The 16,836-nt window shown below is 38.2% G+C and overlaps 1 protein-coding gene across 4 annotated transcripts in view; it reads left to right on the forward strand.

Moving 5' to 3' along the window:
• The window catches only part of LOC103315959 (kinesin-like protein Klp10A), a 435,695-nt gene that overhangs the window by 247,182 nt on the left and 171,677 nt on the right, over nt 1-16,836 (forward strand). For all 4 annotated transcript variants that reach the window (XM_031923908.2, XM_031923909.2, XM_032601480.1 and 1 more), the window contains one exon: nt 6,767-7,016. In XM_031923908.2, the coding sequence (XP_031779768.1) occupies nt 6,767-7,016 (250 nt within the window). The remainder of the gene's footprint in view (nt 1-6,766; nt 7,017-16,836) is intronic.

Consider the following 16,836-nt stretch of genomic DNA (forward strand, 5'->3'; position numbering starts at 1 on the left):
CGATTTTTTTTTTGCTTATTTTGACAGAAAATTTTCCGTAGAACACACCCCTGAAACCCGTTTATCAGAAAAAAAAATTCCCGCAAAGTTGTAAACAAAATTTTTACCATTTTTTCGTAAAATTGTTTATTTTTCATTTTATGTTTAATACGACTTTTAATTTTAATTCTTAGTTTTATAAATTTTTATCGTAAATGCGAAAAATACTAGTTTTTTACCGTAGTTTATGCGTATATAATACTTGACGTATGTATTACTAAATAAATTTTAGCGTATTTAATTGATTTTTTTGCGTTTTTTGAGATAATTTGTCATTCCGCATCTTATATAAGGCTCCGATCAAAACGCAGGGACATTTATTTGAACTCAAATATTGCGCACCTGCGCGCCACCTGTAGAACGGTTAGAATCAATGTGTCGGAGAAGAATAGAGCGACTGTTCTGTTCCGCTAGCAGACAGCAAATATTTCAAAACACAGCTGGTATAATCATGGCATGTGTTTTTTTACACTGAGTAAACGCAGCTGATGTCTAATTACATAAAAACAGATGATATTTTTTGCATGCCAACAAGTCAAGACTTTCAAGTTAAGCAAGAAAGATGCAAACTCCAGCAGCGGAAAGAACCTCTGAGGTCAGGAATAGAATGATTGATATCATCATTCTATTTTCTGCGCTCGAAGAACTTTGATTTGCAACCAATACTATGGCAAAGTTCTACTTGGCGAGTCCGAAGCTCAAGAATTAGGATTCAAGATTAAAATAGTGTATATTGAGTGTGGTCAGATGGCAGCTGCTCATGCAGAAAAGTTAGAATCAAGAACCATGCTTGGGAAAACAACAGAAGATCAGAGGTTACATTTCGTGCTCTTGGACTTGGACACGCTGGTCTATCAACATTATGTGAGTGTATGGACTGCTTAAAACCCATGGCTCAGTCTGCATTTGATGCAATTGACGAACAATTTAGTGAAGTGTATGAAAAAGTGGCCAAGAACTCCATGAAGACTGCAGTGATAGAAGAAAAAGCTGCTACAGAGACTGGAGCAACCGGATTAATATTTCTGGAGATAATTTGGCTGAAGTATTCTACTCTGTAACATTTGAAGGTTAGGCTGGTAATTTTTTACAGTTTCAATTTGAAGATTTAACACAGTGACCAAAAAAAAAAGATAAGTATAAAGTGTTATCATTAAAAAGAATAAAATAACCTTTTTTTTTACATTTCTATGAAAATTCATGAAATGCCTATTTTTGTTTGCAGGTTTTACTTATAATTCTTTTTTTCAGGGTTTAAAGGTGTTGTGTCCCCGTAACAAAAGTTAGTAATTTTTATTATGACAACTCTCACTGTTAATCTGTAATAAATCTATCTGTAATGAATTCATTGAACAATAAAAATTTTCAAAATACCCTGTAATTTAATAATACTTATAATCACATAAATTTTTCTAGAACACCTTTACCAAAAATTCAGATTTTTTTCGAAATGTTCTAAAAAAATACGTGTAAACTTTTTGAAAAAGATTATTCAAAATGCCTTGCGCAAGAAACTTTTTAAAATCAATTAACTACGTTACGAGGAAAATGCATTCAAAGTTTTACTGCTGTATCCATTCTAATTTAAAATGTGTTATGACATGCTGTGGCGTAAACCTTGATTTACTGCACGGTCGTGCATAAATGCACTCGCTTAATCGCGGTTTACACACGCTGTGTCATAAAAACTTTAAGTTTTTACATCTAGTCGGTCTCGCAATATTTATAAAACTATATGCAATTAAAATATAAAATGAAAAAAATTTCGAGTTTTTGACAAAAAATCAATGGAGTTCCCCCTTAATTACTAATTGTCCTAAATTACTTAAAGATGTAGCTAACGTTGACTTTAAATAGTCAGAATTAGCTTCTTAAGGTTTTCATGAATGAAAATAAATACATAATTTTTACATTTTGGTACGTATTATGTACTTTAGTGTGTAATAATTTAGGATTTTTTATTTAAATGTATTAAATATTACTGTTTCTATTATTTATTGTCATTGCTTAAAGTACTATGTAGATTACTTAAAGTAATATGCAGATAATAACACTTAAAACAGGTTATATGTTGACTGTTGAGGTTAACTGTAATATTTCTTTTTAAGTTTATATTATCTTGAAAGTAAAATAACAGATAACATAGCCATTTAACTTAGTTTAGGCGTTAGTGGTTGCACGATACTTTTGATAGAGGGCAATGGTTTAAATTCTTTATCTGAAATCATTATTTATTTTAAACTAACTTTTTATAAGTCTTAAATAAATTATATCTCCTGTACCAAAATTAAATTAAGTAAGTAAGTAATCAGTATTTCAAAGAAGTTCAGTTATTTCGATCAGCGGCGTACCAGATGAACCTCCTTAAGACATTTAAAGTAACAAGTTTGTAATGCTTCTACTGAGCCCTCAAACATATTTTTTGGTCCGGGACGTCGTGGTATTTGAATCTCAACTATTTGTGAAATTTCTTTAAGTCCAATGGATTTATTCGGAATTGTTTCGAAGTATTTTGACCTTTACTGACGTATAGTAGTCAAGGATAATACACCTGAATAAGAGCTTATATTTTTATTTTATAGTTTTATGAGATTTCCTTATACAGAAGTAATACTGTTCGAAATACTCCTCTTAACCAAGACCTTTTCTAAAGACGTATTGCCTTGAAGATGCCCAATTTTGAAAATATTTGAAAAAATGTGTATAGTTGACCTTAAGAGGACTTGATGCATCTGATGCCGTACTATACGAAAGCTGAAAATGAAAATACAAAAATATTTTTCTATGTTATATAGTTATTTTGGCAATACTTTTGGCTCTCCACCAAATAACATAAAATTTGTTTATTTTTACGATATTTTTCAAAATCTCGAAAACCCCCTATCATCCCACCATAGCCCCCCCCCCCCACCATTATAACGTAAAAATCGTTCATTTTTATGTGATTTTTTAAAATCTCAAAGCTCCTTTTACCACTTTTCCACTAGTCTTCCACCACCTGGTCAGGACGTCCATTGTGGATGATTTTCCAAATTTCGAGATTTTTCAGGTTTCCGTTCGTATATAAATTACGCACATAAATACTTTAAGAAATACTTTTAATTAAAGTAGAAAGGTTAGACAAATTTGATGTATTGTGTATTATAATGCATGTCTATAATTTTGTTTACAATAAAACTACAAATTAGAACATCACTAAAAGCGAAACGCTTTGCTTTTCACATAAGGCACTCGCTAATACTTAAAGGTTCGCTTATAAACATACATACACGCACACACGTGGGTACACACATAAGCAAACACACACACACACACACCCGAATCAAGCCACAGAGCCTAGTCCCGCCGCCGAATTCGATGAGTTAAAAGCCCCGGTGGCCGGCGCTGACCCCATGGAGATTGAGGGAGGGGGGTCAAACTCACTTAGATGCCGCAGAGGTTAGTCACCTGACCCCTGCTGCACGTATTGACGCAGGTGATACAGAATTGGAGGTGGATGCAGACAGCGATAAAAGAGCTGTTTGCTGTTAAGGACAGGCACAATGTGTACAAACAAATTAAGGATCATACCCGAAGCATAAGGGCAAGCTATAGGAGTCTCTGCACGGCAGATGATAACTTACAGCAATGCCAACGCCCGGGAACTCAGAAGAAGGAAACCCAGATTACCCCGAGTCTTAGATCTCGGAAGGCGGGTACAACGAAGAAAGTGCCAACTACTCTGCAGGATAGAAATAGAAGGAATAAAGAAGAGGACAATCAACCTAAAAAGGCAGCGTGGCAGAAAGTCGTCACAAGAAAGTAAAAGAAAAAGGAGAAAAAGGCAAGCAAATAAGATAAAAGTGTCCCTGTCGTTACGAACCAGAATATGACCAGTAAGGACGAACCGAAGTGAACAAGACCCCTCAGACCGAATGCTCTAATCATCAAGGCTGCAAAAGAAAAGAGCTATGCAGACCTTTCGTCAAAAATGCGTAAAGAAAATACGCAGAACAGTTGCAGGAGATCTTCTGAAAACCTCGGACTTCCGAAAAGCAGTTAAAGCGGTACTAGTGGAAGGCGCCAAAATAAAAGCACTTCAGGAAGAAGAAACCATTAAAGTATGAGATCTGGACATGCTTACCTTAGAAGAGGAGGTACTAGAAGCTTATAGAAGGAAATTCGCGAAGAGAACATCATAGAAGTCTCTACGATAAGATCTCTGCGAAAGACGTATGGTGACATGCAGATTTCAGTGATACGTGTACCAGCTCAGATAGCGGCTAAGATCACTAAGCTACAGAAGATCAGAATAGGATGGGTCAACTGTAGGATCCAGGTAGCTAACCGCAAAAATGAGTCGTTTAGGTGTTATAAAAGTCTAGGTTTTGGCCATATCAGTAGAAACTGCACAGTAACTAAAGACAGAAGTTAGCTTTGATTTAAATGTGGAAAAGATGGGCACAAAACAAAGGAGTGTAAGAATCAACTGTGTACTCTGCAAAGGAGGCACAGGTAGGAAAAGTGACAACGCAGCTGGTAGCTATGCATGCCCAGTTTACCGAGCTGCAGTAGAAGCCACTGACAGACGAAGAAAATGAAAATAGTGCAGTTGAATATGAATCACTGCGCGACTGCACAGGACCTTCTGAGGCAGTATGTCCGTGAGACAAAAATCGACATAGCCATCTTCTGTGAACAATAGAGAGACCTGGACAAACCATTGTGGGATATGGACAGTACTGGTAAAGCGGCGATATATGCATGCGAAAATTTCAATATTTTTTAAATTTTCAAAATACTATTCTTTTTTGAAAAGTCCTCGAATTTCCCATTCCTTTCATATGAATGATAAGTGGCCTGTTCGTGCACTTATCATAAAAAGTACGGTGTGCAACAAGGGGGAAGTTTAAATTAATTAAAAAATTAAAAAATTGTATTTCCTATAAAAATCTTTAGAATGTTAAAATTTAAAAAAAAATTTTGGCAACTCAATTAATCTTGCCATTTTATTAGTTTTGCCTTAATAATATTTTTTTTATTTCAAAAATAACGAATCTTTTCTTATAAAAAGAATCTGAATTGTGCTAGTCTTCGCGGTAAATCTGAAATGTGCTACTTTTCGCTGAAAAATTCGTTGGAATACTCTTTGTTGGAAGCGACGATGTGACAACGAAGTTTTTTTTTCATGTTTTATTATCGGTATGACATGTTGGTTTTTTATTAGTTTAAATTGCTTTGTTCTAAGACTAGTAATTAGTGTACAATTTTGTAATTTCTAGATGCCCTGAAGAGGAAAGATTTAATTTTTTGAAACATCGGCACCATATAGTAATTAATAAAAATTGCCCGTAGATATCATTCAATGTCGTAAATTAAACAAAAAAAAAAAGTATACAACTTTATGATATGCATGAAAAGGTCCTTTATATCCTATTTCTTTCCCATGCATTAAAATCCTCTGCCAACTTAATTGACAGTATGCTTTCTACAAGAGAGGTTATGATTAAAAAAATCGTTAACAAAAATTTGTAAAATGCGTAAAAAAACAACTTTACGCACAATTGTATATTTCGATACAAATGCAAAAAAAGTTGATTCTACATGAGCGTGACGTTTCTAAGCCGAGTGAGCAATCGTGACAATCACACGAGTGTGAAATCCATTTTCACACTCGTGTGATTGTCACGCGAAGCGTGCGTAAAATCGACTTTTACGCACACTGTATTGAAAAATAATACACTGTGCAACTGAAGGAGAGGGGAGGAAATCGGCACTTTATAGTGATGTGACTGAAACTAAGAATGCACAAAACATTTTTTTAAATCTCATATCTTTACAATTTTGACCAGCTCCAAACAGCTAATAAAAAGTTCTATTTGGTTAACAAATAACATCAAAGTATATATTGTAACGGGGTTTATGGGAACTAAATTACACAAAAGTAAAGCGACGAGGATGATTTGACCCAACATTTCCGAGATCTCAAAGCACGTGCTCTACCACTGAGCCAACGACGCACTCATGTACACTTGGTGGAAGGTATTTTTGCGGAATGTTTTTGAAATGACGCAACCTAATTGATTCGTTTTTGTAAATCAAGAGCTCTGATTGGAGCAATTCGAAAAACTATGGATAGTTCATAGTTCTGCAAAACTAACAATAATTAACGAAAACAATTGTTTTTCAATTTTTAATGTTTAAAAGAAATTTAGAATAATCTGGTCAGTTCTTTGTGAGAATTTACTTGATGAACCTGTACAGTTCATCAAAAAGTACTAACACGTTCGGGAGTTATAATAAAGAAATCTATCAAAATCTTTGATATCTAAATTTTCACCATCACAAAGCTTTCTCTTGGAGAAAGCAGAAGGGTCTTTTTATGCCCTTATCAATAAAAGTACGATGTGTAACAAGGAGGGGGGGGGGGGGTGTGGCTTTTTCAGGCTCAGATCAGATCTTTTGAATATCTTAATCTAATTGATTTAAAATAATTTTATCCATCAAACGAAAAAGTACAAAAACTTAATAGAATACTATATGAAGTAAAAGCAATTCTGATATCAAAGCAATACATAATGTTGAAGGAAGCTGCGTGCCAAAGAATTGGCAACGGTTTTTTAAACAGCATTTCAATTGAGGGACACTTTTCTGAAAGTTTAACGACTGGTACCTTTGCCTCATTTTCTTTTATAAAAATGTATTATTTATCAAAAATTAATAATATTTTTTATGTATTGAATAATAGGTACAAATTGTCGGATTAACTGAAAAAGTTGTGGAAAATTGTGAGGAAGTGTTAAAGCTGATACAGCATGGTAATACTGTGCGAACAAGTGGCCAGACAAGTGCTAACACAAATTCATCTAGATCACACGCAGTATTTCAAATAATTGCTCGCACTCCTGGTACACATAAAATTCATGGAAAGTTCTCACTGATAGATCTGGCAGGAAATGAACGTGGTGCTGATACTTCGTCTGCAAACAGACAAACACGTGAGTATTTTATAAATAATTGAGAATAGTCATAGTTATAGTAGTTGTATAGGAGGTGATTGGCGGCCTTTGCACGGGTAGTGCTGGTCGATCACTTACGTGAATATCATTGAGCTGTACTTTCTGAACATATAACATTAAACCTTACAGCTTCTTGTCAGAGGCTGTGGTAACTAGACATATTGATGTCAAGTTAGCAGCCCTTAATGTCTCCATCTATTTAAAGAATACTCCCCGCACCCTCTGCCTTAAACCTACTAAAGCAGGACATCTACTCAGAAGGTGTGAGGTTGTCGCCTCTCGTTCTTTGCACCACTTGCAGTTGACGGAGTCTACAAGTTCAATATTGGGAGGTGGTACCTCACCTTTCAGTGCCTGGTTTACGGCTACGGCTGCCCTTAGTCCATTTCTGCTTAGTCCTCGAATATTCATGAGCCATTTTCCGTTCAATTATGGGTTGAACCAACCCTTTATAGCCCTGTTTATTTCACAGGTAGGTACGGCAGCTGTCCGCTTTTTTGTTGCCCACCACGCCGGAGTGCCCTGACACCCACAACAGTCTTACAACGTTGCGATTTGCCAAGGATTCCAGCGTCTGTCTACAACTTAGATTCTTTTTTGAAGTAACTCTGACGCTGTCTAGCGCCACTAAAGCCACTCTGCCGTCAGAATGAAATGTTACTGTTGTGTTCTATGCCTCTTTCCAGTAGGCAGGTTTCTGCCTCGCCTGTAGAAGCAGCGCTCGTACACAGCATGATATTGACCTTCTTAAGGTTCACCCCCAGTTTCATTGTTTTGTGTCAGTTCTTGACTAGCCCCAATGCATACTGCATTACGCCTTCTAAAGCGTTCTCATAATCTCCTCTTATCAAGATGACGATGTTGTCTGCATATGCCTGCTTATTTATTCCCTCCTCGTTCAGGACGAGGATCAAGCTGCCAACCACAAGGCACCATACTGTTGTTGACAGCATTTCTCAATGTGGGCAGCCCTTTATAATTCTGCTTTTGTTTGAGACCAACCTCCAGTTGGCAACTATCATCCTGAAGTTTAGCATACAGTGACGGTTGCTGGGATTGCGTGCTCTTCTGTTCTCGCCTTGATCGCTTAGCCGGTTGTATGATTGAAAGCCCCCTCGACGTCAAGGAAAGCCACCAACATCAGACACCTGCCCTTAGTGCTCTTCTGTACCAAGCCGACTGTATTCACAAGCACTGTGTCTATCGACTTTCGGGTGTGGTATGCATTCTGCTTGCTGTGCAGTGGAGCTTCGACCAGTGATGTTTTGCAACGTTGCACATGCTTTCAAGTAGCAAGCATGTGCCCTGCGCACACACATGCATGATCACACAGCCATACATACGAACACACATCGACATGGCAGTTGAAGCGACAAGAGCCGCTCACTACGTATTGAGAACAGGAGAAATTAGAGTAGTCGCGAGTGGAAGACAGAGAAAAGATGACGTGCCTTGAAAGAGCGCGCAGAGAGAACGAAATGGCAAGAGAATTGAGCACAAGTGAGCCAAAAAGAAGGTGTTACAGGGTAGGTACACCGAGAGATCAAATGATGCTCTCTTTGTCAGCCAACCTTCAACAATAAGGAGGACTAACTGGAGTAAGTTCTACGTTAGATATTTGGTTGCCCTAAAAAGGGCAGATTGGAATCGTGGTAGTCGGAGTGCGTGAAGGATAAGCGCTGCTTGTCAGAAGCGTAGCTGTAAAAAGCTTACGTTAAAGGAGACGGGGCGGGGGGGGGGGGCGTTATTAAACGTTGCGTAGCCAGGACTTCCTATTGTTCGCGTTTGAGAGCAACTGAGAGAACTTAAAGCCCCTTAGTACGACTTCCTAGGACGAAGTCAACCAGGTAGTCGGTTCGGAGGACCTGCGAGGTCATTGGCCGTCGCGCACTAGGCCTGCTGGCTCGCAAGCCTCGATCGTTTCGACGCAGTGCGAGTAGTGTCGGGTCCGAGAGCCGAAAGCTCTGCCGGTCGACCGTATTGCCGACTGCGCGAGACGAACTGGCGAGTGCTAAGGAGGAGTCAGAGTTATGAAGCGCGATACTATTGAGGGTCAGCTTCCCCGTGACCATGTCCTGGCTACGCTTATCTACATCTATGGAGGTAGGAAGCACCGGTTGCAGAAACTACTGGTTGCAGGAAACACCAGTTGCAGCCAGAGCGCATAACCAGCAAGTATGTCAAGGTGTAACATCGAGAGGACAAGTAGAGCACCGGTAAGCAGCTACGAAGAGGAGCTCATCAGAGAAGTGCACGAGGCCAATGGTGCAGCGACGACATAACAAAGCAAAGTAAGTCCCTACTGGAATACGTTAGCGGAGACTGCGCCTGCCTAACTTCCTGGGGCAGAACCGTTATTAAAAATGTGCACGCTATATCCAGTCCTGGCTCTTTATCGTTTTTTAAAAACAAAGTTGCGGCAACAATTTCGCCCCCTGTGCAAAGAGGTATCTTGTATGCCTGTACTTTCGTTGCTACTGTCTGGGATCTGATGGGGTGTGCAGAAAATGTTTTATACACAAAAAGGTGGCATAATAAGCAGAGAAAAAAGAAAAAATGTAGTATTTTCATCGCCAAACACGTTCACTTGGAATCCTTCAAGCAGTAAAAAAAATTTACAACACGTTGCACCGACTGCCACGCTGGGTAAGAAGGGTAATTCATGTTTTAGCACGGCAAATTTGAGGGTTTTATTGACAAGCATCACTAAAAAAAATATTGAATTATTTACTTTAATTTTGTAATTTTTCCTCGTTAATCTTGTTTTCACGGTTTAAAAGTGTTATGTCTCCTTAAGAGAAACTGTTGAGTACCGCACAAGATAGTCTGACTCTACGGAGAATGAGTATGCAGAGTATAGACGTAAACCATGCACACTACATTCGCTTTCGCAAGGTCTCGCCTTACGAAATCGTCGCGTACCAAGAGGCGGCGCGACCTGTACCATTTTGTATTTTAATGAAGATTATAACATTCACTTTATCTTAAACAATTATTATTATCATAATTATTACTATAATTGTTATTATTATTATTTCTATTATTATTGATCATGCATAATAATTAATTTCATTGAGTCCATACTAAATCCATACTGCCTTTTGATGCATGTTTCAATAATTGATGTACGATTTCACCGATTTATAACAGATAAAATTTCACGAAAATCCTGCAATAAAAATATTATTATTCTGCCAAAAGATTATGTAGAATCCTGCAATATAAAAAGATAAAAATTATACTTAAATTGAAGACAAATTTTTAAAATCAAATTTTTTTTCCAAAATCCCAGACTCAAAGCATGAATATATATGTATCTAAAATAGATCTATTTAAAAAAGAGCTCTTTGAAGCCACAATCTGAAGTATGCGGTGAGTGCGATGATGAAGTTTTTGAATTTTGGCCTCCGAAGACATATCGTACCTGTAGGAACTCTTCTTTCGCTGACTAGCTCTACGACCATGTTTTTAACCTTGTACATCCCGACACCTCTGCACTCTTTTTCTGACTGCATATCTCCTTCGTCTTCATGGGACTTCTTAAGAACCTCGAAATCTACTTAATCCACTCGCTGTGGATTGCAAACTTAGCCGCTTTCTAAAAGCCTCACATGCACTACGCAGAATTGCCACGTCTATGCAACACTCGTCGATGATCGCCTTGCCAGAATCAAATATTGCGTTCGTTTTACACATCTCACTTTGTCACATTAAGAACTGCTCGCTTCAATCGTCGACATAGTGCCGGGCAAAAATTAGTATGCACTAGGTAAGTTACAGTGGTAGTTAGCGTTTCCTACCCTGTTAAGAAGCTGAAGAAAACAGCATTTTTTCATAGTCTCATCTATACAAAATGTAGCAGACTATCCAACTAGCTTTATTTGAAAAAAGCTGAGACCATTTATAAACTCAGTGCGTCCCTACCAGATGTACACTATTTTCTTGTCATTTAGTATGATGTTGCGACGGTGTGCCTCCCAACACAGGTGCGCAACACCTAGAGCCTCGCATGCACTAGGATTTTTCTAAACGTAGGATTTGATCGCGATCATCATGTTTGGGAGAACGCTAGGGAGAGGGGAAAATGATCACACACAATGGTTAAGTTTTATTGCACATGTATTTCGCCCAGCCCTTCCCTACAACACGGTGGCTGTAGTGCCTCCCGCGCACAGTTTAGCCACGCAGGGCTTACGCTGGGACGCTCAAACACGAGCCACGCTCGTGCAGCAGACGGCGGGCCACAGACCCAGGTCCAGTCCGGTGACGGCTGACTCTCTCTCTCTCTCTCTCTCCCTCACTCTCTCTCTCTCTCTCTCTCTCTCTCTCTCTCTCTCTCTCTCTCTCTCGCGTGCGCTGGCCAGACGCCTCGCGCAGAAGACGTATTGGTGTGCGCCCGCACTGCACACCAACACCCTGGTCTCTCGAGTTCTCCCTCTCTAGTGTGCCCGCACCACACTCGTCTCACTCTCGGATCTCTCTCTCTCTCTCTCTCTCTCTCTCTCTCTCTCTCTCTCTCTCTCTCTCTCTCTCTCTCTCTCTCTCTCTCTCTCTCTCTCTCTCTCTCTCTCTATCTCTCTCTCTCTATCTCTATCTCTATCTCTTTCTCTCTCTCTATCTCTCTCTCTCTATCTCTATCTCTCTCTCTCTCTCTCTCTCTCTCTCTCTCTCTCTCTCTATCTCTATCTCTCTCTCTCTCTCTCTCTCTCTCTCTCTCTCTCTCTCTCTCTCTAATACTTTCTTACTCGCTCTCTCCCTGGTGGACGTCCGTCGGTGCTCCCGCCGGCGCCTCCCTGACTCTCGTGGACCTGGTGACGGCTAGCTTCCTCGGCTCTCCCACGCCAAGGCTGCTGGTTGCTCTGGTCCTCCGGACAATGATGGCGGACTGGCTAGCTTCCTTCCTCTCGTGCGGATGGTTGCTGGCTCGTCCGGGCGTCGGCACTTGCTCGTGCCAACGCGCTGCACCTATGACTCTCTCACACTCTCGCACACTCGCACAACCTCGGGAGACTCTCCCAATTCTCCTCGTAACAGAGGAGGCCACGTATCTCTCTCGCACGTCCACGTACTCCGTCGACAGTCGTGAGAGAACTCTCCGATTTCCCGCTCGTTCTCGCGCTCACTCTCCACTCGCGCTCGTCGGGCCCGCGCATCTTCCTCGCGCCTGATTGGCTGGCAGTCCGCGCGGATAGCGAGTCGCACATCGGCGCCCGCTGATTGGCTCGCGACATGCGGAGGACCAATCAGCGCGCGCGCCGTCGAGGCTCACTCTCGTGCCAACGATGCTGACTCTCGCGCTAACGTGGACGGTTAGCCGGGCCGTTCCTCGAACTCGAGGTCAGGCTGGCACCGACAACAACAATCCAACTCGCTTGTTTCTTCCGCGCACTCAGAGCTTGGTCGCATCGAACGAGATTTCTCGTATCGACGCGGCTGCGACGTTAGCAACGTCGCAATGTTTAGTGCGCAATTTGTTTTACGTTCGGCAAGCTGATGTAAAACAGATTGCGCTTCGTATCCTCGTGCGTTGTGTATGGTGTATATCATATTTTCGAAGTCAGCAAAAGTATAACAGAAAAAGTAAAATTTAAATAACAGACATCGAACTTAAAATCTTTTGTTACTATTTAAAGTAAAAATTCTCATCAATCTACTGATATAAAAAATAAATTCACAATTATTTCCTGTATATAAGAATGCACAATAACAAACCAAAAAAATTATGGGGTAGAGTTAGTAGTTATACATTGCAACAACACTTATGAGAAATCATACACGACATTTATTGTTTCATTTCTACTCAGGCAAAGGCATGTATTATATTATATTAAAATATACTCACTGTCATGATTTTTTTTCGGAATTTTGATTATGTTTAGTATGTTGTTTAATTTTTGTATTCTTTGATTGTGTACCTTTGTGTGAAGATGCATCTTTGTTATTAATGGCACGTTTATTAAATTCAAGTTCTAAAACAAATTATAGATTATATAAATGTTATTTAACATATATATTGAGTCGGCAGGCCCAGCCCGGGGGATAAGAGAACAGCAACAGATAACTTGCCTGGCGTAGGCAAGTTACCGACCGAGTGGTGCTAGTAGCTACATGTAAATAGTCTACCTAAGCGCTGGTAGATGGCGTGCGCGCGGATAACACAGGAGAGAGGGAGTATCCCGGGTATATAAGGAGCCCCGGAGCCAGCAGCGAGCACTCATGATCTGGCTCTCAACTGAGCAATGTGCGAATGGTAGTACTCGCTGCTTGCTCCGGACTCCACCATACCCAGTAGTCTATGAGCCCCAGGCTCTCGAAGAGTATGCGTGCAGTCCACTCCCTCTCCTTGTAGACTGAGATCCAGCATCGCTTATAATTGAATATTGAATGATTAAATAAATAAATGAAAGACATTTAAAACATATAAACTATTTCAACCCTTATCTAGCATTACCCACTCCCATCCCCCCATCAGTTGTGTCACCGGTGTAGGATGGTAGTACCCTGCATTTAGGTGGCGCATCTGGTTCTAGACTCATGGTGAGATGGTAGTACCTCACACATCAGTCTAATAGCTGCGTGGTTTACCTAAGTGTGCGGGATATGCGTAGTGGGAATACCCTACTCATCTCCCTCTACACACGAGCAGCTCTCCTCTGGTGGCTCGGCCATTACAGAGGATAGGGATGTCTTTTGTCCACTCAGCAGATATTACCGGGTGGATCAAAGACTGCTGTCAATCTTCGAATGTGCTTCTATCCCGCTTTACTAACCTCGGGTCTCGAATCCTTCGCGTTTGCGTATTAACCCTTCGTGGGCCATTTCAATATCATTTATAAGCACATATACACACATAGCACACAAGTGCAAACGCTCAAACACAATCACAATGAAATGTACAATGTAATTGATATTTAAAAAATATTTATCTAAAAAGATAAAAATATAATAATTGTGTTGTCAAAAAATAACATTTTTTTATAAATGTATATACAATTTTTTTTTCATTTTTGACATATATGTGCATACTGATATTGTTTGTGTACAACACTATGATAGTGTTTTTTACTCCAGTAAACTTGTTTTATTTTGCAGTTGAAGGGTAAGTAATATTTCAATCATGATTATGTATTAACTATCTGAATAAATTATCAAATAAATTTAATTACCTTCAGTAAACGACGTTGATGCTCTAGTTTTTGTAGTTGAATCAATAAAACATTTTTTATCATTTCTGAAGGAGCCGTTGTAGTAGTGTGTACTTATTTGCTAAAATAAATTTATTAATGCATTGAAATATCTATAAGTAAGCATGATTAAGAGTAGTAATAATTTAAGAAGAAGATAATAACAATAAGAATCAAACTTTAAGTACGGAAGAAGACGAATAGAAATATGATGAAATGAATTAATATTTTAATACAAGATATTTAGGTCCTCCTGAAGCATATTTAATACATAATTTTATAATGGTCTTTAATTGAAGGAGGCAAAACAATCGATTGAACTGTAATAATATAATATTTTTCAAGTACGACTTGAATATATATTAGAATTTGAGAGATTAAAAGAAGTAAATTAGAGTCATCTTTCATGAAATTCTCATTAAATGAGAATTTGAGATTACAAAATAAAGAATATGAATTGAATAATTGGCTTCTTGATGTAGGAGAAAATAAAAATGCAACAAGATTTGAATTAGAAAATAATGTTAAAAGAATCTCACATGAATTGATCTGTAATAATGATCTGACCACAGAAATTCTTGGTCATAAAATTGATACAAATGATTCATCTTTAAGAAATAAAGTAATTTTATCACCTTTAAATTCCAATATATTGAAAATTGATGAAAATATAGTTATAAAAATTGATGGAAAAAGCTTTGTCTTTTATAGTGATGATAAAATTAAAAGTGAAAATGATGACAATCTTATAAACTCAATACCAACTAAATTTCTGAATTCGTTGTCACCAAATGGTTTACCACCACATAAATTAATCTTGAAAAAAGGGGCAATAGTTAGTTGTTTAAGAATATTTAGATATCGATGGCGATCTTTGTAATAGAACATTGTTATTAAAAATATTAAAAATTATTTATTAGTTGGATAAATCATAAATGGTAAGTATTCTGGTAAAATCGTCTTACTGCCAGAAATCGATCTAAGCCCATCATTAAATGAAATACCGTTTCGTATGATAACAGGACAATTTACGATAAGATTAAGTTTTGCTATGACTTTAAATAAAACTAAAGGTTAATCTTTTGACAAAGTTGGAATCTATTTATGAACTCCAGTATTCAGTCGTGGTCAATTATATGTTGCTTTATGAAGAGCGACATCAAGAAATAACTTTAAATTATTTCTATGTAAAAGGTTTATTAATAAACACAATGACGATTTATTAGACGATATAAAAAAGAACAAAATTAGATATTGTAACGAGCAACAACGTCCCTCGCCACGCCGGTAATCGAGGCAGGGTAGAGAGTGACGAAATAGGGCGGCGTTGGCTCAAGCGGTAGCACGCGCGCCTAGAGATCTCGGGAGCGCCGGATCGATTCTTGGTCCCGGCGTCTCCTTTTGTGATTTTCTCCACTCACGTCAAGTCTCACCCCGTTACAATATTAATACAAAATATATACAAAAAACATAGAATATTTAGACATTTTTTCAAAACAATTAAAAACTTCAAAAATAAAAAGAATTAAATAAATTTTATAGCATATAAAAACATATTCATATTGTTTAATATATATATTTCATTATTTTAAAACGTGGTTCACATTAAAATTTAGTGAACAAAACAGATAATTTATCATCAGTATTATTTATCAGTAAAACTATCGTTTTTTAGTCAATTGTTTATTTAAAATACGGTACATGGAATAATGAATCAATTAATAAGTATAATAAAAAAATTAAAACAAGGGTGTTCTTAATAGAACATCTATATCTAATAATTACGACAGTCTTAACCCTGTCATACGCAGAGAGCAAGTTTTATTTATGCTACAATCTAAAATTTATCATGAATTATTATAGTTTGAAATAAAATATATACTTTCGGTCCAAAAAGACCCTCACGATGACGGGATGTCAGCTACAAATGAGTACATCAGATATTGATCGAAATTACCGTCAAATATCTGTCACATCTCGTAGACGATGCCCGGGTGCCAGGATTACTCCCTGAACGACGGGACGTCGTCTACAAGGAGGAACATCTCATATAAATCAAATATACCGAAAAAAATCATAACTTCTTGTAGACGATGTCTAGGTGCCAGGATTACTCCCTGAACGACAAGATATCGTCTACTAGAAGGAACATCGCATATACATCAAATATACCGAAAAAAATCATAACTTCTTGTAGACGATGTCTAGGTGCCAGGATTACTCCCTGAACGACAAGATATCGTCTACTAGAAGGAACATCGTATATACATCAAATACACCGAAAAAAAAATCATAACTTCTTGTAGACGATATCCAGGTGCCAGTTTGCTCTCCTGACCTACAAGACATTATACACGAGAAAAAGTATCGCATATAAATCAAATTTGCCGATAAAAAATCATTCTTTTTTTTTAGATGATGTCCAGGCGCCAGGATAACTTCTTGATCGACGAGATATCGTCTACAAGAAAGAGCATTAGATATAACCCTAAATATACCAAAATACTTGTACATATATCATATCGTTTGAATAGTCCTTATATTGATTATCCTCACCATCATTTGATCTGGACCACATTCGGAAATTTTCATTTAGCATTTTTATACATCTTAAC

The sequence above is a fragment of the Nasonia vitripennis genome, assembly GCF_009193385.2.
Source record: "Nasonia vitripennis strain AsymCx chromosome 2 unlocalized genomic scaffold, Nvit_psr_1.1 chr2_random0002, whole genome shotgun sequence".
Classification (NCBI taxonomy): Eukaryota; Metazoa; Arthropoda; class Insecta; order Hymenoptera; family Pteromalidae; genus Nasonia; species Nasonia vitripennis.